This window comes from Aristolochia californica, unplaced genomic scaffold (genome assembly GCF_029961685.1).
Source record: "Aristolochia californica isolate CCGP_79_NKW_82.1479 unplaced genomic scaffold, dmAriCali1.0.hap1 SCAF_6, whole genome shotgun sequence".
NCBI classification, from domain to species: domain Eukaryota; kingdom Viridiplantae; phylum Streptophyta; class Magnoliopsida; order Piperales; family Aristolochiaceae; genus Aristolochia; species Aristolochia californica.
In genome coordinates, this window is record NW_027182257.1 from 41,129,149 (window position 1) to 41,154,313 (window position 25,165).

The 25,165-nt window shown below is 39.1% G+C and overlaps 4 protein-coding genes across 5 annotated transcripts; all 4 read right to left on the reverse strand.

Moving 5' to 3' along the window:
* Positions 1-4: 4 nt before the first annotated feature.
* LOC137967221 (ribosome-binding factor PSRP1, chloroplastic) lies at positions 5-2,281 on the reverse strand. The gene is made up of 5 exons (XM_068813733.1): positions 1,601-2,281; positions 1,379-1,525; positions 997-1,257; positions 406-514; positions 5-312 (listed from the first exon to the last, which is right to left on the reverse strand). The coding sequence occupies exons 1-5, from the start codon at positions 1,919-1,921 to the stop codon at positions 182-184; spliced, it is 969 nt and encodes a 322-aa protein (XP_068669834.1). The 5' UTR covers positions 1,922-2,281; the 3' UTR covers positions 5-181.
* Positions 2,282-2,495: 214 nt separating this feature from the next.
* LOC137967222 (ER membrane protein complex subunit 8/9 homolog) lies at positions 2,496-7,735 on the reverse strand. Its single transcript, XM_068813734.1, has 5 exons — positions 7,451-7,735; positions 7,222-7,368; positions 7,071-7,130; positions 2,939-3,105; positions 2,496-2,846 (listed from the first exon to the last, which is right to left on the reverse strand). Exons 1-5 carry the CDS (start codon positions 7,652-7,654, stop codon positions 2,816-2,818), a joined length of 609 nt encoding a protein of 202 aa, XP_068669835.1. The 5' UTR covers positions 7,655-7,735; the 3' UTR covers positions 2,496-2,815.
* A 177-nt stretch (positions 7,736-7,912) lies between these two features.
* Positions 7,913-12,265, reverse strand: LOC137967218 (uncharacterized). Of its 2 annotated transcripts, XM_068813731.1 has the most exons (5): positions 11,863-11,924; positions 11,161-11,425; positions 10,801-11,076; positions 10,579-10,716; positions 7,913-9,701 (listed from the first exon to the last, which is right to left on the reverse strand). In XM_068813731.1, the coding sequence occupies exons 2-5, from the start codon at positions 11,176-11,178 to the stop codon at positions 8,151-8,153; spliced, it is 1,983 nt and encodes a 660-aa protein (XP_068669832.1). In that variant the 5' UTR covers positions 11,179-11,425; positions 11,863-11,924; the 3' UTR covers positions 7,913-8,150. The 2 variants fall into 2 exon arrangements, with proteins under 2 accessions (XP_068669832.1, XP_068669831.1); XM_068813730.1 differs by lacking the exon at positions 11,161-11,425 and having other exon boundaries at positions 11,863-12,265.
* Positions 12,266-15,922: 3,657 nt separating this feature from the next.
* Positions 15,923-24,829, reverse strand: LOC137935413 (ferric reduction oxidase 2-like). The gene is made up of 11 exons (XM_068780070.1): positions 24,732-24,829; positions 24,524-24,625; positions 24,315-24,438; positions 18,622-18,793; positions 18,359-18,458; positions 18,055-18,258; positions 17,729-17,963; positions 17,311-17,638; positions 16,952-17,195; positions 16,159-16,868; positions 15,923-16,062 (listed from the first exon to the last, which is right to left on the reverse strand). The coding sequence occupies exons 1-11, from the start codon at positions 24,827-24,829 to the stop codon at positions 15,923-15,925; spliced, it is 2,457 nt and encodes an 818-aa protein (XP_068636171.1).
* Between the last annotated feature and the right edge of the window lie 336 nt (positions 24,830-25,165).

Below are 25,165 nucleotides of genomic sequence, written 5' to 3' on the forward strand. Positions count from 1 at the left end.
ACAAGGTCCTGTGTGAACCAAAAGCTGAGTTTCATTGAATGCAAGGAGAGAACAGGTTGAACTACAACTTCTTTTGCAGTTTCTTTTACCATTTTGTCAGCCAATTACATGCCATAAAACTGATATTCTGAAAGTACGAGTAAGATATACTACACATATAGCATCCACTTCCAAGTCTTATCTACTCTACAGAAGATGTTTCTTTTGATAAATCCACCACTACTTGTTCGACCTTTTCCACTTTGCCATCACTCTTAGGAATTATCAGTCCATAGCCTCCTCCTTTTCTCTTATACAGGATATTTATCTCACCTGCAATAACGAGGATATAGAAACCTCGGTGAAAGAATGTATTGTTTGTGCAAATTTAATTGAAAGAAACTAAAAGAGAGTTAGGTCTTTTACCAGTTTCATCATTTCTAAAGCCATAGAAGTCATGATGAACATTCTCTATCTGCTCAAGTGCTTCATTGACAGTCAATGGTGGCATGTCGAAGTACTTTGTTCGAACAATCTAAAGAAGTCCAGTACATTGGATGAGAACTTCCACTGAATAACTAAGAATCATCAAACAGTTGAGAGAGAGAGAGAGAGAGAGAGAGAGAGAGAGAGAGAGAGATGAACAAGAATGCACTACTTGGTATTTTACTGCATAAGCATGAAAACATACAAACACAATCTTCAGAAAAGTGAAAAGGGATCCCAAGCATTGACAGACATGATTCCATTGGAAAAATATGGTATGTTGCCTAGAATGAACTGTCTCGCTAGTTGCAGTGACATTTGGCTGTATAAATCAAAATTAAATACTAGTTGTCCATAGTGAAATCTGCTAGATGGAAATGAAGTGAGAGAAACAACTTCAAGAGATGCACTATAATGAAGAAGATCCGGAACCAAGTTACAGAGAAGAACAACTATAGAGAGGGAGTGGTTGACACAGAAATCAGTACCCATACGTTGAAAACTAGGATAAAAAAATTCCAAGAGACAGACCTCATCCACAATATCTCTATCTCCTGCTTCAGAAACCGGCTCTGGCTCCTGATCTTTTGGTGCCGCTTCAACTGGTACCTCTGGTTCTCGAACCTTGAGCCGATTGAAACCTTTCATGTGCCGCCCGTGGTCGGAATCCTTCTCCTTAATTTTTCGCAATTTTCTCTGTACAATCGAAGAAACCATGTCTATGCTCTCATAGAGTGTGTCAGCTTCTTCTTCTGCACGAACAATCCCATGCTTTTTGGTAAAAAGAGTCACCTACACAGCAGAGCACTTCACATTTACCAAAAACAGATACATTTGCAGAGAAATAAGAATCGAATAAGAAGAAGAAGTGGTCCAGACGCAAAAGAAATAAAACTTAGGGGCTCTGTTCCACCTCACATCTACGAAGATTAGGACCTTTTAGCCCAAACTCGCCGCCACGAGCAGATAATCTAACATCAACTTCCCGCACTAGATGACTGTGCTTCTGTATTGCCTTCCCAAGCTTATCCTCAACGTGCTTCTTCACCGTGTCCGTCAGCTGTAATCATAAGAGAAGAGATTAATATGATAAAAGGCACCAACAATTGACTGAGTTCCACAATGGCATCCTTACATATAGGTTTTTCCCCTGAATTGCCAGTCGAACGGACGACAGAGCACCATCCCAGGACATTCGGACAAGACACTTGTTCTTTGGGGCATCTTTAGGTCTGGTTGGAAAGGACAGGTAGAGGGACACCGACTGACCGAGAAAATTAGAACGATATGAAGGAAGTATAGAACGCCCTAGGGTTTTGGCAGCCCAAACATGCTGAAATGAGGACGCAGAAGAATGTTGGGAAGAAGAAGACGACGACGTAGAGGAGCAGGAGGAGCAAGCGAGATGAGGATGAAGGAGGGCTTGCCCAGCAGCCCATGAAACCGCTGTAACCATTTTCAAAAGAGATTGGAGATAGAGATTTCTGGGGTTTAAAGAAATTTGAGGTCGCTTGTAGGATCAATGTGGGGAGATTTCTAGCTCTATGGTTTTCACTAACGTAGAGGATAATGGTGGGAACCGGGAACGATGAAGATCTCAGAGACGAGGGGGAGATTATTATCTGAGGAGAATTTTATAAATTATTTTGCAATGTCTGGCTGCTGGCGTGGCACCTCATCCATATCCTGCAATTTCAGACAGCGATATCAAGTGAGAGTGAACGAATATGGCGAAAACGGAAAACGTCAACTACAGACGAGAGGAGCCCCGACCATCGCCATTCCTCTCCCTTTCAGGAAGGACTGGAAGAAGGGTGCCACCCCCTTTATTTGGAAGGCTCTACTGCCTTACATAGCTTAAATCGACCTTTGCGGAGTAAAAGAAATCCTGTTTCTGAAACTTCCAACTATGAAAACGATGTGGTCGAATGGGAAAACTGCTACATCCATCTTAGATTTGTAGAGAGATTGGTCATTGCCAAACGTAAATCTTTATTACCAGACGTTTGTGTTCACGAACTTCTTGGGGATCCATAAAAGCCGTAAACAGATGCACTGATGAAATTCCATAGCTGTTACATAAATTGCTATAGGACAATAGAATTCATTATACTATTAAATCATCAGTACAGTGGAAAAGCTAATAAATCTGATCATTTTGCATCAAAAGACATTCTAAAGTCTTGCCTCAGTTCCTTCGACAATTGAGGGAGCTTCTCCCTCGGAGACACCATAACAGCAACGAACAGTTCCATAAAACACTGTAACCCAAGGGTTTTTGGTCCCCAACAACTTAAACGGCATGAGGAAATCCATGGAATACAAAACACCAACGAAGACAAAGTTAAGCCTATTTGAAAAGATCAGCATTCAACCAATCCCTGAAAACGTTGCAGATATAAAAAAATATATATAAGAATCTGATGGCTTTTCAGCAAATGAATGGAAAGTAGAAGCAAATAATAAAACTCACTTGCTAATGTCATCAAGGTGATCATCAAAGTCGACTATATCTTGCCATTTCTCTGTTGAGATATAGTCTAACAAGACCACATTTGCTGAGGGCTCTTTCAAGGTCAACTGACTACTTGAATCGGATCCGATTTGCCGCCAACTTTTAGATGCATCCCTTGTGTGAAGCTGTTCCATATCGAGGAAGCATGATTAGTATATGATGTAGTCAAATCTCCAGGAAGACACATCCGAACATGTCCCAAATATAAGGCCACATGCTCACTGGTTGTGGATACAAATTCATTATTTCCTGTGTTGTCTAAATCGGGGCATTGGAGAACACTATCAAACTTGTGCATGTTTCCACTACAAACTACCACAAAGTCCCAGGGTTCTGGACTGCCAAGATTTCATCATGTCATCTCAAGATAGTAATTTCAGAAACAGTTATCATGTTCCAACCTTTTGGGTAAATTAATCAGTAGCTAGAAATCATTTGTTCACAACTCACACAAAAAACCTGTCAAACATCAACAAATTTCATACATATTGAAATTTGGGGAGGGGGTTTGTATATTTACTTAGTCGGTATGCAAGAGTACTGCAGCATCAATCAACCAATTAGAAGAACATAAAACTTTGCAACAGCATGCAGGAACATAATGGACAACAACCGTGACAAGCATTTTATGACTTCTATTCCATTTTCTATAGTTGGCATAAATTCCGCCTTAGAATCTGCATTCATGGCTCCGGAACTTTGATAGAGCTATTTACTCAAATTCTCCTACATAGAAGAGGCCCTGGTAGTTTTACAATCTCTCTGGAGCATATTTAACTTGGGTGTAAAGTAATTGAGAGACAAAAATATTTACTGATACCGCACTGATGGTACTCACAGCAGGCAACAAACCGCTTTGGAGTCCAACAATCATGCTGCCTAAAAGCTATCTAGTCTTGAGCTATGTAGTATGCATTACTAAATTTTGAAAATCCTGTGCTCAGTAAAATGATGCTATCGGCATGTGTCAGTTTTGACACATGGGGGATTTGGAATGAACGGAATAGGAGGCGGTTCAAGGCTAAATTTGAATCTGAGAAAAATGTAGTGGACAAAGTGATGGGCCAAATATCCACCTGGCTCCTAACAAAAAAACCTTTTTGCTCTTTCAAGTGCACTTTTATTCGTGAAAACTGGAGCAATCTAGCAAGGATGCATTTGGGGACCAAGATTCAAGTTATGAAAGAGTGGGCGCCCCCAGAGGTTGGATACTTAAAATTGAATTTTGATGGTTCTTCTCTCGGTAATCCGGGGATCGCAGGTTTCGGAGGTGTGATTTCAGACTCATTAGGCAATCAGTAGTTTTCTTATGCGGGTCCATTAGGCATCTCTGACTCAACGTCTGCAGAGCTTCATGGTCTTCTCAACAGGCTCCGGATTTTCAAAGATAAATGTAGTGGCCCAATTCACATTGAAGGGGATTCCAAGGTAGTCATTGGATGGGGCCGTGGCACTTCCTTTCCGCCATGGAGGCATTGGGAAATTTTCCAGGAGATTTTAGAGATTACCTCATTATTTTCTTGTATTTGGTCTCACACTCCGAGATCTGCAAATTCGGCAGCAGATGTGCTTGCCAAACAGGGAGCATCTCTTCAACATCTTGTTGTTAGGGATCTGCTCCCTATCTCTTTGTAATTTTTTGCCTTTTTAATGGATTACATCTTTATCAAAAAAACAAAAAAAACTAAATTTTGAAAATCCCCATTTTAGAAAAAATTTTCATGTCTTCAATAATGGCGCAAAAAAGGATGACAAAAAACAGACTAGAAAAAGAAAGCTGGAGGCAATCCGAACAAATGAGAGCAAATGTCCTTGCCATCCCCAGATACAAAAAATAAGCCTATTCAATAGTGACCTTGAACCTGTCTTCAAACAATATAGTGACCTTGAACTCCACTGATAGTGTTTTACAACCTTTTTCTGATTTGATCTAGTACAAGTGGTGTACTACACCATCTTATCTGGCCCATCTGGAAAGTGTTAATCACAAAGGAGAAAAGTTAATCACTAGCAAAACAGGCTCCTCGAGAAAATAGCAAGACTGCTATATTGTTAAGAACTTGCTTTTCTTTTCTCTGTCTCTGTTTCTCCCTCTCTCTCTATTTAAACAAGAAAGAACACCATGGTGACCTGAAAGAGGTGCCTTAGGATTTGACTTGTCCTTCTTGAAAAGAAACACAACCGGTTATATAGTTTAAGATGATAAATTAATGGCAAAAATAATCTAAAGTTGAGAGTATCTTGATCTTTAAACTAGGGTTAAGATTACTGTTTCATTAGACCAATAAGATGACAGCCATGATCAGAAGATGTTTTAAGAAAGCTACAAACTTTTCTTTTGATTGGTTTTTCTTTTCTTCTAAAATAAGCTACAAACTGGATTTGCAGAGGTCATAACTCCAAAAACCATTTAAACATCCAAAGAAACACAATGATGACAACAGTGAAGGAGAGCAATTTAATGTGGTTCTGACCATGATGCAATGACTTGCCGAGTCAACTTGCAACTTGGGCAAGTTGTCTCGAAAAATCACAATGAGGTTTGGGTTTTGGAGGTGGCATGGCCCCTCCTATTTTTGGTGATTCCCCCCCCCCCCCCCACCCTAATTGCCCAGAGTCTAACTTGAACTCTTGTAACCCATCCCAACTCGGGCTGGTCTGATTTGGATTTCCAAATTATTGAATTGGTTCATGAGTCCAAGTGGTACAACCACAGTTCAGGTAACACATGGGAAGACCCCAATGTTTGACTAGGCTTTGTTACAAACTTCCTATGCACAGAGGAAGGAACCAGATTTCCATTCATATCAAGTACAAGAATTTCGGAAGGCAAATTAGTGTAGGATGTGAATGGGTGGGATATGCACAGGACAAAGACTTGGACATATCCAAACTACTCTCCAACTACTCTTTGAATGATTCAGGTACGAACCATAGACAGTTGATTGCAGCATCACCACTATCTGAATTATTACAGGAATAGCTCAATACTAGTTCATGCTATTATACATTTGCTTTACCCAAGCATACTTGTTCTAGTTCATATTTGCATTTAAGACTGTTGAACGAGTATGATCATCTTCAATGATTCAGGATAAAGAAGATAACTTTTAGAAACTTCTCCAGCATTTTTTTTTCTTTCTTTTAATGGTTTCACATTTACATATCTTTACTTGCAAGGAAGAGACAAAATTCATTTGAATCAAAAGATTTTGGTATGTATCCCATCCGTTACCAATTATTGCTTGATAAAAACATGATCCCTCAAGAACATACTTTTCAAAGAACACTACAAAAGATAGTTACTGAGAACTTCACGGTAAATGCACCAGCTGGTAAGCAGAGGGCAACAGATCTACAGTCATTGACATCTAGCATTTAAACTGAAATGCTTTTCAATCTTATCTCAGATTTGAACTACAAACAGAAAATATGATCTGAAAATACTGATGTAATGGTTTACTTTCTCCAGCTCATATTCATACATTACAGTGCAACATAAAAGAGGCATGCTATGAAACAGTAAATGAAGCATGAACTCGCTGGTTGTTGTCATACATAGAGTAGAACGAAGCAGCAAACTGACAACAAAAGTTCATTGTGAATAAGTCAAAACTAAGTCAGCATGATCAATGACATAAGCAAACTTAACTGAAAATTTTGACCTAATAATCACAAAAACTGGCATAGAACATAAGTTGGTCCTACCAATTTCTCCTGGTAATGTCTCTCCACGACCAGAAAAGCTCTTCTCAGGCAAAAGTGCAAAATTTCCTAGGACTTGCCATTTTGCTAAAGTTTCTCCTTTATCTAGTTTTTTTGCACTAATTAACTAAGCATTTCCAGTGACAACCTCTGCATCTTTCGAAGCTGTGATACAACACTAGCGTAAAGCAAGCGCAATCTTAGTTTTGAAATTAATAATACACAGCATCGGATAGCAGTACACCTCCCAAGAAGAGACCACAGGATAATAAAACGGCCACTGAATTCTTTACTTCCTAATCTTCAGGCGGGGAAAAGGCTACGACTAAGAAACAACGGCCAATTAAACAAAATACACAATAAATTGAGGAATAGAAGTACTGACCTGTACAACAGGATTCCTGTCATTTCGTTTCTGCAAGGCTTCGAGCTTTTTGTTGTCTAACTGCACAAAAGTGAGATTTTTATTAGACTAACAAAATCAAATAATTAGATTAAAAATTAAGAGTTTAATTAAGAGCGATTAAGAAACTAACCAAAAGGATAGCGGCCTGTGGGAAGTAACGGAAAATTTGATCTCCGATCTTCTTCGGGACGTTGCCGAGCTCCGAGTCGTCGTATCTTTCATTAGCATGATAGTACCCGACGACGATCAGACCCTCAGACTTGAAATACTCCTCCACCTGGTTCACTTCAGACAATGGTTAGAGAAGAAGTTTAAAGCATATTTAACCTAATTAAGGGGGAAGAGAAGAAGAGACAGACCTGAAGAAGAGAGATTTCAAGAGTAGGAAGAAGAGGGACTAGGGTATGAGAGAGAGGGACGGCATCTGAGATCTCGACCAAGTTGTCATTGAGAAGACGACCGATGAGGATGCCGTTGACGGAAGAAGCCTTATGCTTGAGCGCATGAAGGACGAGCTTTACGTAAGCGCTCTGACGAATCTCGTACTGGCACTCGCTGCCCATCGGAGACTGTCGAATCTCGAACTGGCACAAGCTACGCTTTTTCTCTCGCAGAAGAGGAGGACGGAGAGACGGGAACTACGCGTCGCCAATCACAAAAGACAGCTTACTGTCCACTAATGCTTATATTGAAATAGTTAATCAAATTATTATTTTTAATATCTAAATTTTCACTCCTAGTAATTAAATATAATATTAATCATCAAATGAATGAATTCTTTATTAGCCTCCGGCGTCCCCTACAGATTGCTCATGGGAAGTAACAATGAAGGCCAGCCAGCTGCTGATCGACAAAGGAGAAATTTTAGGTTTGAAGCTAAAGAAACAGGTACCCTCCGTCAAACCAAAACTTTATTTTACAAGGGAGCTTTTAAAACGAACCAGATTAATTTCCCTTGACACCATTTATTTTCTTGCAAGGCAATTGAATTTGCTCTACACTTCCTTACCCCTTCATAAGAGTGATATATCAATCAATGGATATCAGAATTTACAGAATTCAGCAATCGCCTGCAGCCGCCTCTTTCACTATCAGATTTATACCGCGAACCCAGAGATCCAAACCAGCAGCGCAGCTTACTTCAAAATGTACTTCTCTTCCTGTCACAGGCACCACGCTGAAAATAATGCCTTCTCCCTTGTTGCTCTTTCTCCTATTTCTGCAGAAACTAGCACTAGGCCCCATTACTGCTTCCCTGCAAACCACATTCCTCCTCTTTGACTTACCCCAAGTCAGTATTCCAGATTTGAGCATCTGTACCATCTTCGGGTGAGGCTTACCTCGTCCCCCACGCGTATGCTTGCTTATCTTCTCTCCTGATAACACATGGGACCGAGCCAAGAAATCAAGTATGATTCCTTCAGCAGCCTTGAACTTGAGGTTTCTCCTAGCCAAAGACAATGCTGTCTCTCCTCGCCCGTTGTATTGTCCGCAGTTAGCCCCTCCTTGTCGTAATAAAAGCTTACAAGCATCGGCATGGCCTTCTCTGGCTGCAAGCATGAGGGGAGAATAGCCATCTTCATCTAGAAAATTAACTTGGACTCCCATTTTCAAAAGCCGGGCTATAGCACACAAATCTCCACTCTTAGCTGCAAAGTGAAGTGCTTTAAAGTGTGAGTAATCTGCGAGTACATTAGCTAACACGGCATCAAGTAAGATTTGTTCGAGTTCATCTCTATCACTATCTGAAGCTTGGAACTTCAAGATGGAATGTACTGTTTCTCCATCTCGACCTTTTACACCAATATCCGCTCCAGCCATGACAAGAAGCTTGAAAGTTTTGGTGTTACCAGCTTTTGCTGCAAGAATTACAGGTGTAGAACCAGATGCATCTTGCTTATTTAGACAAGTATACACTTCTTTTTTCTGGAGAAGTATTTGTAGAGGTTCAGCAGTATTCATGCTGGAAGCAAAATGTAATGGGGAGAAAACATCAAGATTGCTGGAGAAAATGTCTTTCCTAAAAATAATGGCCTTGGAAAGAATATCATCAAGATCAGACTGAAAACAACTTTTTGCCAATTGGATAGCATTGTCCCCAGAGCTATTGATGAGACCCAAGTCAGCACCTGCAGAAACTAGTGCAAGAAAACAATCAGGCTTGCCAGCTCTAGCAGTCATCATCACTGCAGTCTCACCAGATTCATTTCTTGCATCAATTTCACATCCATGCAGAATCAATTGTTGTAGAGCAGGAAGACAACCCAGTCTAGCAGCCAAGTGAATAGGAAGACATTCATGGCCTTCATTGGTCTTTATGGGGAAGTTTGCATTAGCACCATTATAAAGTAGAATATGCACTGCTTCAGAGTTGTGACAGAGAATGGCATGGCAGAGAAGGGTTCGCCCACAACGTTGGACTTTAACAAGAGAGGGTTGATGCTGAATCAAGAGTTTTAAGATCTCACCACTTGATTCATAGTACTCAACTGCACACCATGCTTCTGTGTAAGGCTCTCCCATGCATGGGCCTACTCTTAATTCTTCACCCGATACCATATCCCAGGACCAGGCCCCCAATTGAACCTGGAACCCTGTCTTAGCACCACTCTGCAATCAGACTTAATCTGATTGACATCAGTTGACAAATCACCAAAAAAAAAACATACAAATCATATATATATACACTGCACATGCTCAATTACCCACTGAAACCATACGGGATGTGAATAAATCTGCAAAGCATATGATGCAGATTAGGAAGTGCATCTGCATGGGCTAATGAATTTCAGGTTCATGAAACATTTACAAAAACAAAAATGAAGAAGAAGAAGAAGAATGTAGCAGTCGAGCATTGGTGAGAACAGAAGTTTTCCATAACAATTATACAGCATAATACTTCAAATCTACACCATCACGCCTGGTTAAAATTTCAAAATAAAAATAAAATTTGATCTGGCAATTAACATGAATTGATGGTGCCTGTTTCTTTAGATTCAAAGCTAAAATTAGGGTTTATGTAGCATTTACGTAAATATATTTTTTTTAAAAGAAAAAGAAGAAGAAACAGCAATCAAGACATAGAAGAACTTTTCAAGAAAAATGTACTTCACAAGATTTTCTCTTTCCTCGATATTCAGAAGTGAACCTTGTGAGGAACTCATACCAGATCAGAATCAGATTTAAAGAATGCCCACAAAAGGAGTAGCACCCCGAACATTGGAAATAAATGTGTTTCCGTAAAAAAACCATTCTGTTTTCTGCTTTATATATTTTATTCTTTTCTTCTTTTAGTAAACCTGGACTTGGAACAAATAAAAAGTAATCGATTGAAAACATAAATATCAGGCATATGCAAAGTACTTGAGACAAATTTTGATGCTTCGAGCATCAGAACGAAAGTTTCTCCACAAACTCTGACGTACATTATTATTTATAGTAATGAAAACACGTTTCACATGCTCATGAAAAAAATGTAAATAATCACCTCCAGCAAAGTCTTGACAACAGCAAGTTGGCGGCTGACAATTGATGCAACCAAAGGTGTGCAATCCACATTTGCATGTAACATTGGCTTCACTGAGTCCAAGAGAACCCTGTCCTTACAATTTACATCTACCCCACTCTGAAAGATATTAAGATTTCCGTAAACAATTGAAGATTAATGCTATGTACTTTCATACAATTGAAGATGAATGAAATAACAAACCTTAATTAAGGTGGTGACTACATCAACAAAGCCTCGGCAACTTGCATACATGAGTGCGTGCACTGACGCATCAGGCCTTATCATTTCGGAATAGGTAAGAAGTTCTACAGCTTCAGCTTGACCACAAAGGCTAGCTTCAAGCAAAGCTTCTTCACAAGCAGATTGAGATGCACAAGCTTTCAGAAGCATGCCAAGGACACCAATGTTGCCTCCACTAGCAGCAGCAGTTATTGCATAGCCCCGAAATAGTTCCTGGTTAACATCAGCTCCTGCTGACTGATGAAAAGGTGAAAAGTTAAAAATGATGTAGAGAGATTCTGTGGTTGCTTTACAGAAACCTTAACAAGTAATTATGTGTACCTTGTAGAGTATGGCCATTGCAACAGACGTTTTTGGAAGTTAAGTCATGAGAAAGTTCACAGAATTAACACCTAAAATTTACATGAATTAGCATTTTAAATGTGAATTAAGGCCATTTGGATCTTGCTTCAGTAACTATTTCAAATTTTGAAGTAGAATCACATTAAGAGACAAAAATATGTAAGTTAAATGATTAGAGGATACTACTTAGGAGATAAGTTTGGCCCTGGCTTTATCGTCTAGCAGAATACCATGAGGCCCTTCCCTGCCCAGCCAACAAAATTTGAACTGTAAATGAATCTAACTACTTCTGATAACCCGGTTATTCAACTGATAACAATATGACAGTCAAAGCAGAACAATAAGAGGTCCAATTTGCTGGACATCGCGGATCCAATAAACAGGAGTTTTGCTTGATAGGCTTTCCGTAGTGCTTCAATCAGTACATAAAAGGCATAAAGGGACAAAGAATTAAGAATCTTCTTCTCTCCCATGGCTTTGTATCAGTCAAGTGTTTTGCACTTAATAATCAACTTTCAGAATCAGAGACCAATAGTCAATAAATAACCAACCCACTTTCGGATTCACAAAAATTATGCAAGCAACAATGAGTCTATGACGAACCAATTCAAAGTTCAAAGAAAATAGCAATATCAACCAAAACAACGACAAACAGAATCCATTGAAGTGGTTACCACTTACCAGCAACTTCCGAGCAATTTCAAAGCTGCCGGTATGCGCTGCAGCGAAAAGAGCAGTCACATCCATTCTGAACTCTTGGTGCTCGATCTTCACTTCATTCGCTTCCTCTTCGTGAAGAACAATTTCCGAGCGTTTCAACCTCAAATTTGCAACACCAACGTAATTCACATCCACCGAACTGTCTCTCAACATCTCCCCCACCCGGCGTGGATCGCCATCAAGCACCGCATCAATGAGCCCCTGCGAAGCCAATGCGAGCCCATCACTGGTACGCCAAGCCATTGTAAAACCCTAGGAATTCCACTTCTCGACGAACCCAATTCAGAACTGGAGCTCCGGAGCTCGAAAAATGGGTTCATGTACGTGCAAAGACTATTAAGACAAAGACAGAGGCGACGTAATAGCAGAGGAATCCGAGGGCGGACGCAGAATGAACAATGAACAGCTTCATAAAGAAATGCAGACTGCCCACTGTTCACTTGATGAGGTGACGCGGATGAAGCAACGCTAATTGCGCAACGGTCTGATAATCCGCTCCCTCCAACGGCATTACCAGGAAATTAGTAAAAGAATGGGGACGAAAGCTACTCCTCCCTTTCCACGGTAGTCCACACGTAAGAGGGGAAAAGAGCAGTAAGAGAAAATTCACTGTACCTGTAAAAGTTGTTGAGATTAAAAGAGGGGCAGTGAAGTGGGATCGTGGGATCGGGATGGCGATAAGCAGGACACGAGTGCGGATCTACGAGGAAGGCGGTCAATCAATGAGAGATCTAGATAGTATGATTGGTTTTGGCTATTTAACCATTGGATGGACGTTGAGTGGAAGGGTATTACGCTGCAGCGCCTGTTACGCCGTAATTACTTGAACAAAGTTAGCTTTATCTGAGAACTTCATTAGATTGTATATCTAATATAAAATTTAAAATATCATGTTGGACTAGTTAAATATTTTCAAAGGCAGCTAGATCACAATAAGTTTCGTTTTCATTAAAATAATGATGATGAGTATGAATGGCAAATAGAGTAAAATAAAATTTCATCGGTTCCTTTCTCTACAAACAGTTAGTATTATAAAACCTGAACCTGATCAGTTGATCGAACTGCTTTCAATTGAAACTGGTCTGTACCGGACTGATCCAACCAGGTGGTGGTGCGGTGGCGGCGAACGGAGGAAGTGTGAAAGAAACGGCAAAAATATTCTTTTTTTAGTTACTTTTCCGCTTCAGCAGTGCTGTCGCCGTACTTAAGATGTTGGAGTATTCAATTCTCGCCATTTTTTAATGAGTCTTCCGAGTGGGTGGCATCTAGCCGAGCCCGAACCTACCTATGTTCGAGTCGAGCTTGATTTAAATATTTCGAGCCGAGCTTCGAGCCGAGCCTCGTCTCAAGCCTAAAATTGTTATCGAGCTCGAGCCCAACGAGTTCGAGCCGAGCTTCGAGCCGAGCTCGAGCCTCAACATACATTTCAAACTTTTTAAAAAATATATATCGAATAAAATATATATAAAATTATGCATACATTTTATATAAAATTGGGCATGACCTCTACATAAAATTGGGCATAACTTATATATATAATATGTGTATAAGATTGGGCATAATCTCTACTTAAAATTGAGCATAATCTATATATATAATACTTGTATAAAATTTGGCATGACCTTTACTTAAAATTGGGCATAATCAATATACATAATACCTTCATAAACACTCCATAAACACTCCATAAAATTGTTTATGCATTCCATAAACACTTCATGAAATTGTTTTATACACTCCATAAAATAATCTAAACACTCCATACACTGCATAACATTATAAATAAACTCCATACAATAAACAAACACAACAAAATTAAATAAAATATCATTATCAATTTACAATTACTCAAATAAAAACTATAAATTCTTTAAATAAAATCATATTACTATTACATACTTACTAGAAAATTACAAGAAATATTTTAAATTTTTCTTAGGAAAATTAAATGGACCCCTTATTGCCTTTTCTAAGGAAATAAATAAAAATTAATAATTAATCTAATATATTATTATACTTATCGATAAAATTTTAATCACATAAAATATTAAACACAAAATTACTATGAAAATTGCCTCATGCTCAAAGTATTATATCATCAACTGTCAAATACTTATTCAAAATTTTTCTATATGGTTTTCTAAACCATCTTGGCAAAAAAATCTTACTTGAAAAATTATAGGATTTTTTAAAAAGAATTTATAATTAGGAAAATATTTTGAAAAAATACGAGGCACTAATGGTCCCTATATTTCTATTAAAAATGTTTTTTCAACATTTATTGAAAAAAACTAGTCTCTGGAAACGTATTTCTACTAAAATATCTTTTCAATTTATTTAAGAGCCATGAGGAAGGGACAAAGAGTTTTTTTTTCCTTGTTTATGATCTCGCACGTAGGGGTGGCTTTGAATAAATTATATATAAAATTATGCATACATTTTTAAAAAATATAATGATAGGGGAGGATCAGGATTGAATTTCAATAATGGATTAAAATGCACCAATATTAATATTTTTTACTCTAATTGTTGTCTAGCTTGTTTTGTAATTTTTGAATTTGGCCATAATTTATTATGGCCTCCTTAGTGCCCCTAGATAAAAATTTATATTCTAGGAAAAACTAAAAATATTTTTCCTATGATACATATTCCCAAAAAAACCTTTAAATAAAATCTTATTACTATTAGTGACTTATTAGAAAATTATAGGAAATATTTTAAAATTTTCTTAGGAAAGTTAAATTGACCTTTTATTGTCTCTTCTAGGGAAATAAATAAAAATTAATAATCAATCTAATATATTATTATACTTATCGATAAATTTTTAATTAAATAAAATATCAAACACAAAATTGCAATGAAAATTATTTCATGCTAAAAGTATTACAGCATCAACTGTTAAATACTTATTCAAAAATTTTCTATACAGTTTTCTACCCCGTCTTGGTACAAAAAATCTTACTTTGAAAATTATATGATTTTTAATAAAAACTTTCAATTAGAAAAGTGTTTAAAAAAACATGAGACACTAATAGTTTATAGAAAATTATTTCTATAAAATTTATTTTTAATTTTTTCCAGAGGAAAAAGTTTTTTTTTTTATTTTATGATCTCGCACGTGCTAAATCGCACGTGCGAGATCATCTTCTCGCGAGGAAGGGGGAGATTATTTCTCCCCTGTTCTGGTTTTCCGCCGAGACGACCCCGAGGGAAGGGGCTTACGGCGCCGGGGAGGATTTATCGTCGGAGATGACGGCCACGACGGAATCGGCGGCGACGGAATCGGCGGTGACGGAAGCGGCGGCGACGGAAACAGAGGCGACGGCGAGGAGAGGAAGAAATCGAACGGACGGACACAGAGGCGGCCGGCGAGCTGCTGCGACGGCGGTATAGACGCCGGAGAACAGCTACGACGGCGGTAGAGGCGGCGACAACAACCGATGGGAGGGGTCGGCGGTGACGAGGGGGGAGGAAAAATTTTTCCCCCTCTCGTTCTCGCTCCCGCTCCCGCTCCCCCGCTCGCTCGCAATCCCGTACCGATTCATGCCGATCCGACTCATTTCGAGCCGGCTCGCGAGCCAACGAACCGAACCTAGCTTCGGTTGAGCTCGGCTCGTTAAGGTAAACGAGCCGATTTCGGTGTTCGAGCTCGGCTCGAGCTCGAAAAATGACGAATCGAACCGAGCCGATACCGAGCCGAACCGAACCGGCTCGCGAACCGGCTCGGCTCGAAGCCACCCCTACTTCTTACCCTGCCAATTTGTTAAGGCAGCCCCGTCCATTCAAACGAAACAGCCCATGTGAATCGCTTGGGTTTTTCTATAATTGTCTACATATGCGTCACAAGTCGTCGAAAGCGTATAATTTTCATTTTGATAATTGTCGAAGAAGTTACATAAATGATTAAATGTACAATTGCGGGTCTCCTTTATAAGAAAATGGTTCTTCTCCAAAAAATCTCGTCAATATTGTCTGCAATGGTTTTATTCAGACAAATGAAGCACATCGGAAGCTCTGCCTGTTATGAATTGTAGCTGATAGACTCGTAATGAAGATTCTCCACCAACCCAGAAGCGCAAACGCTCGCAATCTCTCGACGCATCATTGCTGGACCACAAACCAGGACTCCTGTACTAGATCCTTCGAACTGGAGCAGCATCTCTGTAGGGTTACAAAGCATTTAAGCAAGTTAGTTTCTAAATGAGAAATAAAGACGTTTTATATTCATGCGACAAGATGTGGAAATGGAAAACTTACTTTCGAGATTTGGCCTTTCTCCGTAGTGAACCTTCGTTCGTTCTACAATGGATTGGTCAGGGAGGCTCTCCAGCTCTCTATCGGGGTTCTGGAGCCACGCACTTGGTGAGCCTGTGGAGTTCGCAAGCTCAATGCTTTGGACGCGACTAGCTTGCTGAGAATATCTTCTCTTGTTGAAGAGAACCGCCATTGTTGCGGTGATGATTATAGAGACACAGAAGAACAGCGCGTTGAGAGCAGCTCTGTTCGTCCATGAGTAGACCATATTAGTTCCCTTGTCTTTAGGATATATGTAGAAATGGCCGAGGAGTCCGCTGAAGATGAGAAACATTACGAAGGAGCTTATGATTATAGCCCCAAGCCAGATCCAACCGTAGGAACCTAACGCGGCCGAGAAGGGCTCGTCTGATGGGTGAGTTTTAAACCAAATTGTTTTGATATTGTTATTCTGCTCAATCGAAGCAGGGCCTTTCTCTCTGGTAACAAACGCTTCAATCTCGATGTCGAGTTGGGTAATATCCAGTGACGTTCCTGTGACTGGGAGGATGAGATTGAGCAAGGAGAGGTCTACAGAGTTTTTGAAGGCGCATATAAGAACGACTCGAGGCGTTGGACATCCAACTTTCGTCTTCCTGAAGATGAGTTCCCGAATGATAGTGATCATAGGTGCAATGCCACTGCCCCCTGCTACCAGTACTAACGTTTCATACCTGCAATCATCACAATCCTTCCGTTAATAATCGAGACTTGAACTGATCTCATGTAAAAAATCAATGGGGTTACCATTACAGACCTTAAAAAGTCGGTTGAAGCGGGTCCATAAGGTCCTTCCATGGAAACTTCCAAACGATCTGGTGGAGACGAAGAGGCAAGTTTCTCCACCAGCTTTCGCGACCAACTTCCATCCCTCTTGACGATAACACTAATCCTATCGGGCTCCAGGCTGCTATTGGAGCTGACGGTGAAAGGGTGCCATTGCATTGAAGAAATTGAAGGCACGTTGATGCTCACGAAGCTTGTGGTAGTGTATTCCAATGCTGTCAAAAACAATCAAATGTTATGTTTTTAGTTCATCATCAACAGCCATCGGCTGATAGTCTTTCGAGTGAAAATTTATTATCAGTTTGGCGGATCAACCAGAAGATAGCTTACCCAAGCTCTTAGAGAAGTTGAGCTCAACGGTTTCGCATGGCAAAATACGAGCAGAAACTAGTCGGACCCTTTGACGAGATTGTAAGAACCTCAAGTACCGATCGATCAAGAAGAGGTAAAAGCCAGGGAAAACCATGAAGATGAAGTAGAATCCAGTGTGGAGCATGTAGAAGAACATGAAGGGAATGTAGAGCTGATGTGTGTAGAAGAAGAGCTCAAACATTTTGCGTCTTATCCGAGGATGCACTGTAACCCATATAGCAAGTCCGAAGAGAATAGCGATCTCCCCAGGTACGTTTGAGTTTGAGTTATGATCCCATATCAGCATCTGAAAAATCGTAGCAAATATTTTAAAGTTTAGAAGGATTCATCTTTGATAAGGTACGAAGAAAAGACTAGTGAGAATTCATGAAGATACCTCTTTCAGATCATTGACGATAGCCCAATACACGACGAACATTAAACTATGCATGGTGAAGAAGAACATCACTATGTGGCCAATCCAGGTATGGTATTTGATGCTCCCCTCGGCGTTAAGCCCCAGAAGCGCCAGAATCGACGACCCTCTTGTCACTGGGTAGAAGAGGAACGAACAGCAGAAGTTCCCGGCAATCGACATGAAGAAAGCTGTGCTACGCAGATTCTTCTGCCACCTGCGACCAAAAGCAGAAATCTGTTAGGGGAAGATGATACGGAGAAGCTTTTATAACGCGATGATTGATTAACCGAGTGAAGATTCCTTACATTTTATCATTTGCGTGTCTGCTGTTTTGGCGGGCGTTCATGTTACCCACGACTGGGGTTGCGACGTTGCCGTGGACGAAGATCCAGACAATAAGTGCAATAAACAAGAAGAATAAGATGAGCTCCATGGATGAAACCACTCCGAGGGGTCCTCTTATCAGCATCGGCCTTCTCAATCTAGCTATTGGACCATTACTTCTCGTTCTGTTAAAAAATTAAAACCTAGATTAGTTTACTGCATGTAATTTACTAGTAGAAAGAGAAACTGAACTGGATCCAAAGACCAAGTATATGGGACTCGTACTTGGCTGAATAATTGCGAGCATTCCTCGTCAGATGAAGATAAACACAACCAAGAACAGCGATGAGAAGAATCGGGACTGTATAAAGCAACATGAATGTTCCTGCGAGGACAAACGTAAGGTTAATTCGTAAGCCGTAAGAAAACATGAATATGACTAAATTTTAACAGGAATAAAATTCAGAGAACTGCTTCACACCTTGTGTTCCAAATGCCTTGGTATTAGTCTCCATCAACATCGTAAAGAGCCATGAATTCATCCACACCTTCAATGGAAGAATAATCCAGGTCACCATATACCCAAGAAAGATCAGGGCGGCTAGCAGCAATATCGCTCTTGGAAGCAGCATTTTGATCATCCTCTCCTTCTCTGCTTCTCTGCTTCTCTGCTTCTCTCCGTTCAACCAACTTCAGCGAAAGCGAGTCCGCTTGCAGTATCTGATGAATGGGGTCTGCGGTTCGTGCGAGGAGATTTATAGCCGGAAGCTCAATAATTCCGTTTCCTCATTGCTTTGACTTGACCCATCAGGTTTGAGTGCGCGCGCCCACCTTGACCTTTCGTCAGAGAAGGGAAATGTTCAATATTACGGAGGAAGGAGGGAGCCTCTTTCTGGCAGGTGGTAGCAACGCGGAAATGAATTGAAATTCAAAATCTACTACTTCCACTAGATTTCCAACCAGTTTTAACTGCTTAGTTCAGGAAAGAGAGGAGGTAAATGTCGCCGAAAGACCAGACTGAGCAGTAATCTAAAGAGTAAATCGTCTCTTCATAGGAAGCATGGGCTAGTTTTCTCATCCGCGGATAGGGTGATGGCGGAGGAATCAGCCCACTGGCAGGTCAACTTCATAAATGTACCTTGCGTATGTGGCAGAGCACTCCACCGCCATATTATTTCGAGCTGCGACTACATCGTGGAGATGCTGGAGCTTGTCGGCCCTGGTCAAGTTGAGTGGTCGAGATTCCACGCCGTCTCTCACGCAACTACTACATATGCCACTAACGGTTGAGACCGATTAATTCAGAATTAAGAGACCTGATCCACTACATATTAGTCTGACCGGGTAAATGGGTAAATAAGTAAAAATTATCTAATAAATGGCAGAGGAAAAACCGGTCCAGTCAAGCTCTGTTGGCTGGATCACTGCTACGACACATGCAGAAATGCGACTGAGAGCATAATTCAGGGAAAAACGAGAATCTGAGCAGTCATAAAAAAAACTGTAGGTGGGAACTGTTAAATTATACAAAATTCGTGAAAGTCTGAATGAGGCGGCGGTCAGAGATGGAATCGAATATATGCTGAGAAACTTTCGCGTGATGAATTACGTTTATTTAAAAGAAAACAAAAGAAGCTCAGCGGAAACGACACTAATCTACTATGAACCAGACAAAAAGGATAAGATTTCTTCTGTTTATATTGTTTTTTTAGTATACAAGACTCCAGACTCGTGTCTGCTTCAATTCATTATCCTTATTTTATTGTTGTCTTTGTTCTATTTGGTGGTTCAGAAAGACGGAAAAAATTATAAATTTGATAAGGATATGCTACTGACATCCTCAAGAAATCTTCTCACTGTAGGGAAAGATTGATTTACCTGCTTTGGTAGTGTGATGTTCATAAATTATAGAATGGTGGAAGACTAATCTACCTTATGGTAAGCTTTGAATCTTGGCAAAATTAAAATTTTGTTTCAGGTCAAGTATTTTCTTCTCTACGGCTACCATAAGCATCCTTCTCTTCTCTATCAACTTAAGCTACCATGGCAGAAGAATCGAGATCATCTGAAAATTGGCAATCGCAGTAAGAAAATAGTGAGAAGATCTAATACCCGTCAATAGAAGCTTTGTGAACTGTATTGTGATTGTAGTTAAGATGATGATAAGTATGTACATCTTGTTGAGAATGTTGGGTCTTGATTCTTATTAAGATAATTTTGATGATAACAAACATAACGATGTGCATTAAGTATATTGTGAAGCTCAATAAGTGCCAAAAGGAGATTTTTAGCAGCATATCCGTTTGAACCATTTGTTTCATCTCAATGGTCCACACGAGAAGGGAACAAGTAATTTATGTCAGAAAGCACACCATCCAAACTACCTAATAATACTATTTTCCCAAATAAGCGGAAGAAGAACCATTTTTACAAAAGAAAGAAGCAAGCTAACCAATAAAAGACAAGAAGAGTAAAACAAGTAAATGAAAAAAGTCAAATGAAGTGCCAAAGACTGAAGGAGACAAACTCATTCATAGAAGTCAAACACATTAATGAAAATTAAGTCTTGAAGTGAAAAGACAAAATGAGGAAAAGGTATGGTAAAAAAGAAGCAAAAGGAGTTAACCCCTATTAAAGGATTTGAACTTTTATCTTGACAAAGAGAGTAATAGGATAACGTGCAGAAAAATAGAAAGTTAAAAAAAAAAAAGAGGTGTAAAACCCTTGCAAAGAGTAGATTCCAGTAAGAGGTGTAAAAGCCACTAGGAAGATTAGAGACCATTTGAGCAAGGGGATTCAAACCCATTTGGGTGAAAAATAACAAAAAGAATGTGAATCCTAGTTATAAAAACTTTTGAAATTAAAAATGGATTTGAACCCCATAGGTAGGATTCAAATCCTTAGTTTAGGATTTGAGCCCTGTTTGTAGAAATTCAAGTATGTTATATTTTGGATTCAATTTCGGGTATTATAAGTCTCCAAATTTTGTAAGTGAACTGTTGTTGTGTTCAACACATCAAAAATAGTATTTAATGAATATTATTTTTGACTTATCTGGCCTATTTTTACTAGAAGACAAAAACATCACTTCTAGTTTTAACAACTTGTTTTTTACCACCAAAATGCCTTCTATTTAAGCCAAACTTTCCTCAAATGAATTTCTTTCTTGACCAAAACATTTTCCAACCCTCCTAAGCCTTCACACATGATATGTCAGGTTTAGATGCTGATAAGTTGTCATGGTTTAGCGATAGATGTTGGAAAGTGGTTGTGGCTAAAGAATATAAGTTGACAACTGTCATTATCTATTATGAGCCACAACACCATGTGTAGGCAGGCGGTTCTAAAAATCCCTTTTGTGGGTCTATGCTAGTATGTCTAGTAAGCTATTGAAACTCTCGTGTAGGTCTAAACTTGAGTAACTTAGTGAGTTACTAGAAAATCCTATTGTGGGTCTAGGCTAGTATGCCTAGTTAGCTGTTATAACCTAAGTGAGAGTTTGCTATTGTAAATTGGTTAATGTGGCCAATTGAGTGGTGTAAGTTGTTGTATGGACAACATTGTATTTGACTTTAATGGCAATTTGTTGTAGATGTGGTAAGCAATACAAACTTATTGGAGCTTCAAGGTGTTGAAAACATTTTTGGGGGTGGACTAACAATTCGCAAAAGGATTATGGACCACCTAAAAATCTTTAGTATACTTAATATGTCATTGTTTTACTTATACTTTGATTATTATGCGTAAACATAAATTGTAAGATTGATCTTGCATTTATATTAATTAAACAGATATATACATGTCCACAATGATTATCCCAAAGAGGTTAAAATTAACAACAAAAGTAAGATTGCTCTTCACTAGACCTTATAAGTGGTATCAGAGCTAATGTACTTTGAAAGCTTGGATCCCAATTGAATATTAAAGATCCTTAGTAAGGTACACAACAACAAAATTAGTTTTGTTATATTAGAAGTTCACACAGATATGGAGGATGATGAGATGATCAAATTCTTGGAGGGCCATGAGACTCCAGGTAAAGGAAATAAAAAATGGCCGCTTTGCTATGTTCTCCATGTTCGGATTTTTTGTCCAAGTCATCGTCATCGGCAAGGGCCCTCTTGAGAACCTCTTGGACCACCTGGACAACCTTGTTGCTAACAATGCTTAGGTCTACGCCACCAAATTTGTCCCAGGGTCTTAGAGTGGATCCTCCCCATCTTCTCTTCACTTTTTGAGAGCCAGAAAAAATGGTTAGGTAGTAGTCAAACCCTTGTGTACATCATGTTAATTACTTGCCAACACATCTCTTGTAATATTTACTAAGGAAGAATGATGTCATTCTTGCCAGTATTGTTATCATTCTCCGAGAGCTAGAAAAAATAGTTAGATTGTGGTCGATTGATCTCTTGTTACATGATTTTTCATGTTTTTCTCAACATGGTAATTTTAATATTTTTAACTACATTAAGTAACTAGTAGTGAAAGAGTAATTTTTTATCTGAAAATAATAAGTTTTATTTTTTTGTTTTTGTCATAGGTGGAGATTTTGCTCAGGCGGGGACTTAGTATATTTTTTTCTAGCATGAAGAGAAAGAGCTATAGTTTATAAATTTATACTGGATTTATATTTTTTATTTGGGTGGTTGTAAATTGATATTGATTTTTTTTTTTTTGTGTTTGATTATTGTATAGAGTTTATTCATAATATTATGCAGTGTTTATAGAGTGTATAGACAATTTTATGCAGGTATTATGTACATAGGTTATGCCCAATTTTAAGTAGAGGTTATGTCCAATTTTTAAGTAGAGGTCATGCCCAATTTTATGTAAAATGTATGCTTAATTTTATATACAATTTATTTGACATGTATTTTTTGAAAAGTTTAAATGTATGGTGGAGCTCGAACTCGATACATGTATTTTTTGAAAAATTTTAAATATATGTTAAAGCTCGAACTCAATTAAAATTATTGGGCTCTAGCTCGATAATAATTTTAGGCTCGAGGAGACAAGAGGGTGAGATGGAGAGAGAGAAAGAAAGTGGAGGATTGGTGTATCTAGATAGAGGGCAGCAGTTAAGGAAGTAATTACATTGCTCTTCGTCTTCTTCCCTTTTCAAGGCAGCAGTTAATGTATGAATATGCCAAAGTTTTCCTCAAATTTCAATATTTTTTAACTCCGACTAATTTATTCTGAGACTCCTTTTAAGTTGTATGTAGTAGTAGTCCAACTTGCTAGAAAACCCATAATAAACTCTAGTCCTCTGAAGTCTTCAACCTCCTCGATCCATCACCTTTACTTTCCTTCACATACAGCTTGATAAGGGATTCAATTAATGAGCTTGTGTACCCTTCGAATCTTCCTTTCTTGTCAAAGCATGGCAGTTTCGATCTCTCGTGCTCACGAAAACGCCATTCTTGAAGTCCAAGGGATAAAGAAAACCAGTCGGTTGACCGACTTCTATAGAGGTCGGTTGCCGGTATTCTGCCCATAGAAAAGAAATAAAATAGTCATCTCGATAAGAAAAGCGTGTTAACTCAAATGCCCTAAAAGAATACGGCGTCGTTTCTTTAATTTCGTCGTTCCACGCGGTTCATTCTATTAAAAACCAGTAAGTCAAGAATGCATATATAAGGAGTTGTTTCGAAATCGCCGAGTTCATAAAAAAATATTTATAATACGATCGCCAACAACAAATGTTTATTAAGGCTATAGATTCAGATCCAAGAATCAATGTGCATATAAATAAACAAAATGGTATAGCAGATACATGCATATTTGTTTTTCTAATTCCTTATCAAAAATCGGTTTAGAACAAGGAAGCATGGCTGCTGTGATTGCGACTTTACCGTCAGTATTATCTTTACCTAACGTGCTCGACTGCTGGTTCAAAATGATCTACGTCTGGGATACCGACTTGCATGAGTTTTATTTTCGTTTTGGAGTCGGTTCTCCATATCCTCATCGTCCTGTTAATGGCGACAAGAAGCTCAGTCAAGCTTCGTTTTGTACAAAGAAATCGATTCTGAATAGGACCAAGGGTGTTAATTTGCAGTTAATCGGTAGCTGGCCAATTGAACGACTTGGCTTTGATCAAAGCAACGAGAAACAAGGGAATTGATACAACTTCAAATGCTAGCCATGAAAAAGAAGAGTTCCGTGAGCCAGAAAATAGCAAAAATGGCTCTGCAAAATCGTTAAACAGAATACAGAAGAGCCATTCCATGACTGAACTCACCCTTGGCAACGCTAATGCTGACTTTAACTTCAGTAACGACAAGTGCATGTTTGAGAGTTTAAGCAAGTCGCAGGACCCGTCCAACCACTTTGCCAAGTGAGAAAAGGTCCGGTTCCATTCACACCTGAACAAGTGGTGCATGAATCAGTCTAGCAAATTCCAGCTCCATGAAGAGGTCCCATCCAAGGCTTCAAGTGATTCAAAAGAACCATCCTCTGCTGCTCAGAAGTGCAAAGGCTTGAAATCCAGATCCAGTCGTACCAGCATAGAACGTGGATAGGTTGTACTGTTGCAGAATTTTAACCTGGCTCCTGGATCAATGAAACAAATGGGAGTTTATTCAAATTTTGATTAAACAAAATTTTCTTTTTTCAAAATGTATCTACAGATCTGAGTTTATTCAAATCTCAAACAAACTTGTTATCTTCAACATATGTCAGAGCTGACGATCCCCAACAACATCTGCCTTCTTGTTCACGGAGAAACAAATCTCTCTCTCCCTCCAACGCCGTCATGTTGTTGAATGAAGATACGAGACGCGGATCCACGATAACTGACTCCGTTTCAGAGATATTATAAACTTTTTTTCTTTTCTCCAGAGCATTAGTAAACGAGCCAACAACTACCTTCTTACTTCTTATCTGTTGATGCAATTGTTGTAATCTTCTACTCTCGTGATTGCTGAAACGGTAAAAATAGAACAGCTGCTAGGTCTGGTCCTGGCGGCTTTCATGATCAGGTCTCATTCCATAAGATAGTCAAAGTAATCGGGAACGAATTACAGTCAGGGCGAACATGATTGAACATAAACAAATGATAACTTGAATGGAAGAAAGGCTGCTTACAGTCAC

Bases quoted from the DNA above. Each gene is read 5' to 3' on its own strand.
- LOC137935413 (XM_068780070.1), bottom strand. From the start codon at position 24,829: ATGACGGCGTTGGAGGGAGAGAGAGATTTGTTTCTCCGTGAACAAGAA. The intron at 17,639-17,728 runs GTATCTTCATGA...ACGATTTTTCAG, and splicing joins TCGTCAATGATCTGAAAGAG to ATGCTGATATGGGATCATAA. The intron at 17,196-17,310 runs GTAAGCTATCTT...TGTTTTTGACAG, and splicing joins CAACTTCTCTAAGAGCTTGG to CATTGGAATACACTACCACA.
- LOC137967218 (XM_068813730.1), bottom strand. From the start codon at position 12,144: ATGGCTTGGCGTACCAGTGATGGGCTCGCATTGGCTTCGCAGGGGCTC. The intron at 10,717-10,800 runs GTTTGTTATTTC...AATATCTTTCAG, and splicing joins TAGTCACCACCTTAATTAAG to AGTGGGGTAGATGTAAATTG. The intron at 9,702-10,578 runs GTGATTATTTAC...GTCTGATTGCAG, and splicing joins TTGTCAAGACTTTGCTGGAG to AGTGGTGCTAAGACAGGGTT.
- LOC137967222 (XM_068813734.1), bottom strand. From the start codon at position 7,654: ATGGGCAGCGAGTGCCAGTACGAGATTCGTCAGAGCGCTTACGTAAAG. The intron at 7,369-7,450 runs GTCTGTCTCTTC...GAAGTGAACCAG, and splicing joins TTGAAATCTCTCTTCTTCAG to GTGGAGGAGTATTTCAAGTC. The intron at 2,847-2,938 runs GTGAGTTTTATT...CAACGTTTTCAG, and splicing joins CACCTTGATGACATTAGCAA to GGATTGGTTGAATGCTGATC.
- LOC137967221 (XM_068813733.1), bottom strand. From the start codon at position 1,921: ATGGTTACAGCGGTTTCATGGGCTGCTGGGCAAGCCCTCCTTCATCCT. The intron at 1,526-1,600 runs GTAAGGATGCCA...TTATGATTACAG, and splicing joins TTCAGGGGAAAAACCTATAT to CTGACGGACACGGTGAAGAA. The intron at 515-996 runs GTCTGTCTCTTG...GGACTTCTTTAG, and splicing joins ATAGAGATATTGTGGATGAG to ATTGTTCGAACAAAGTACTT.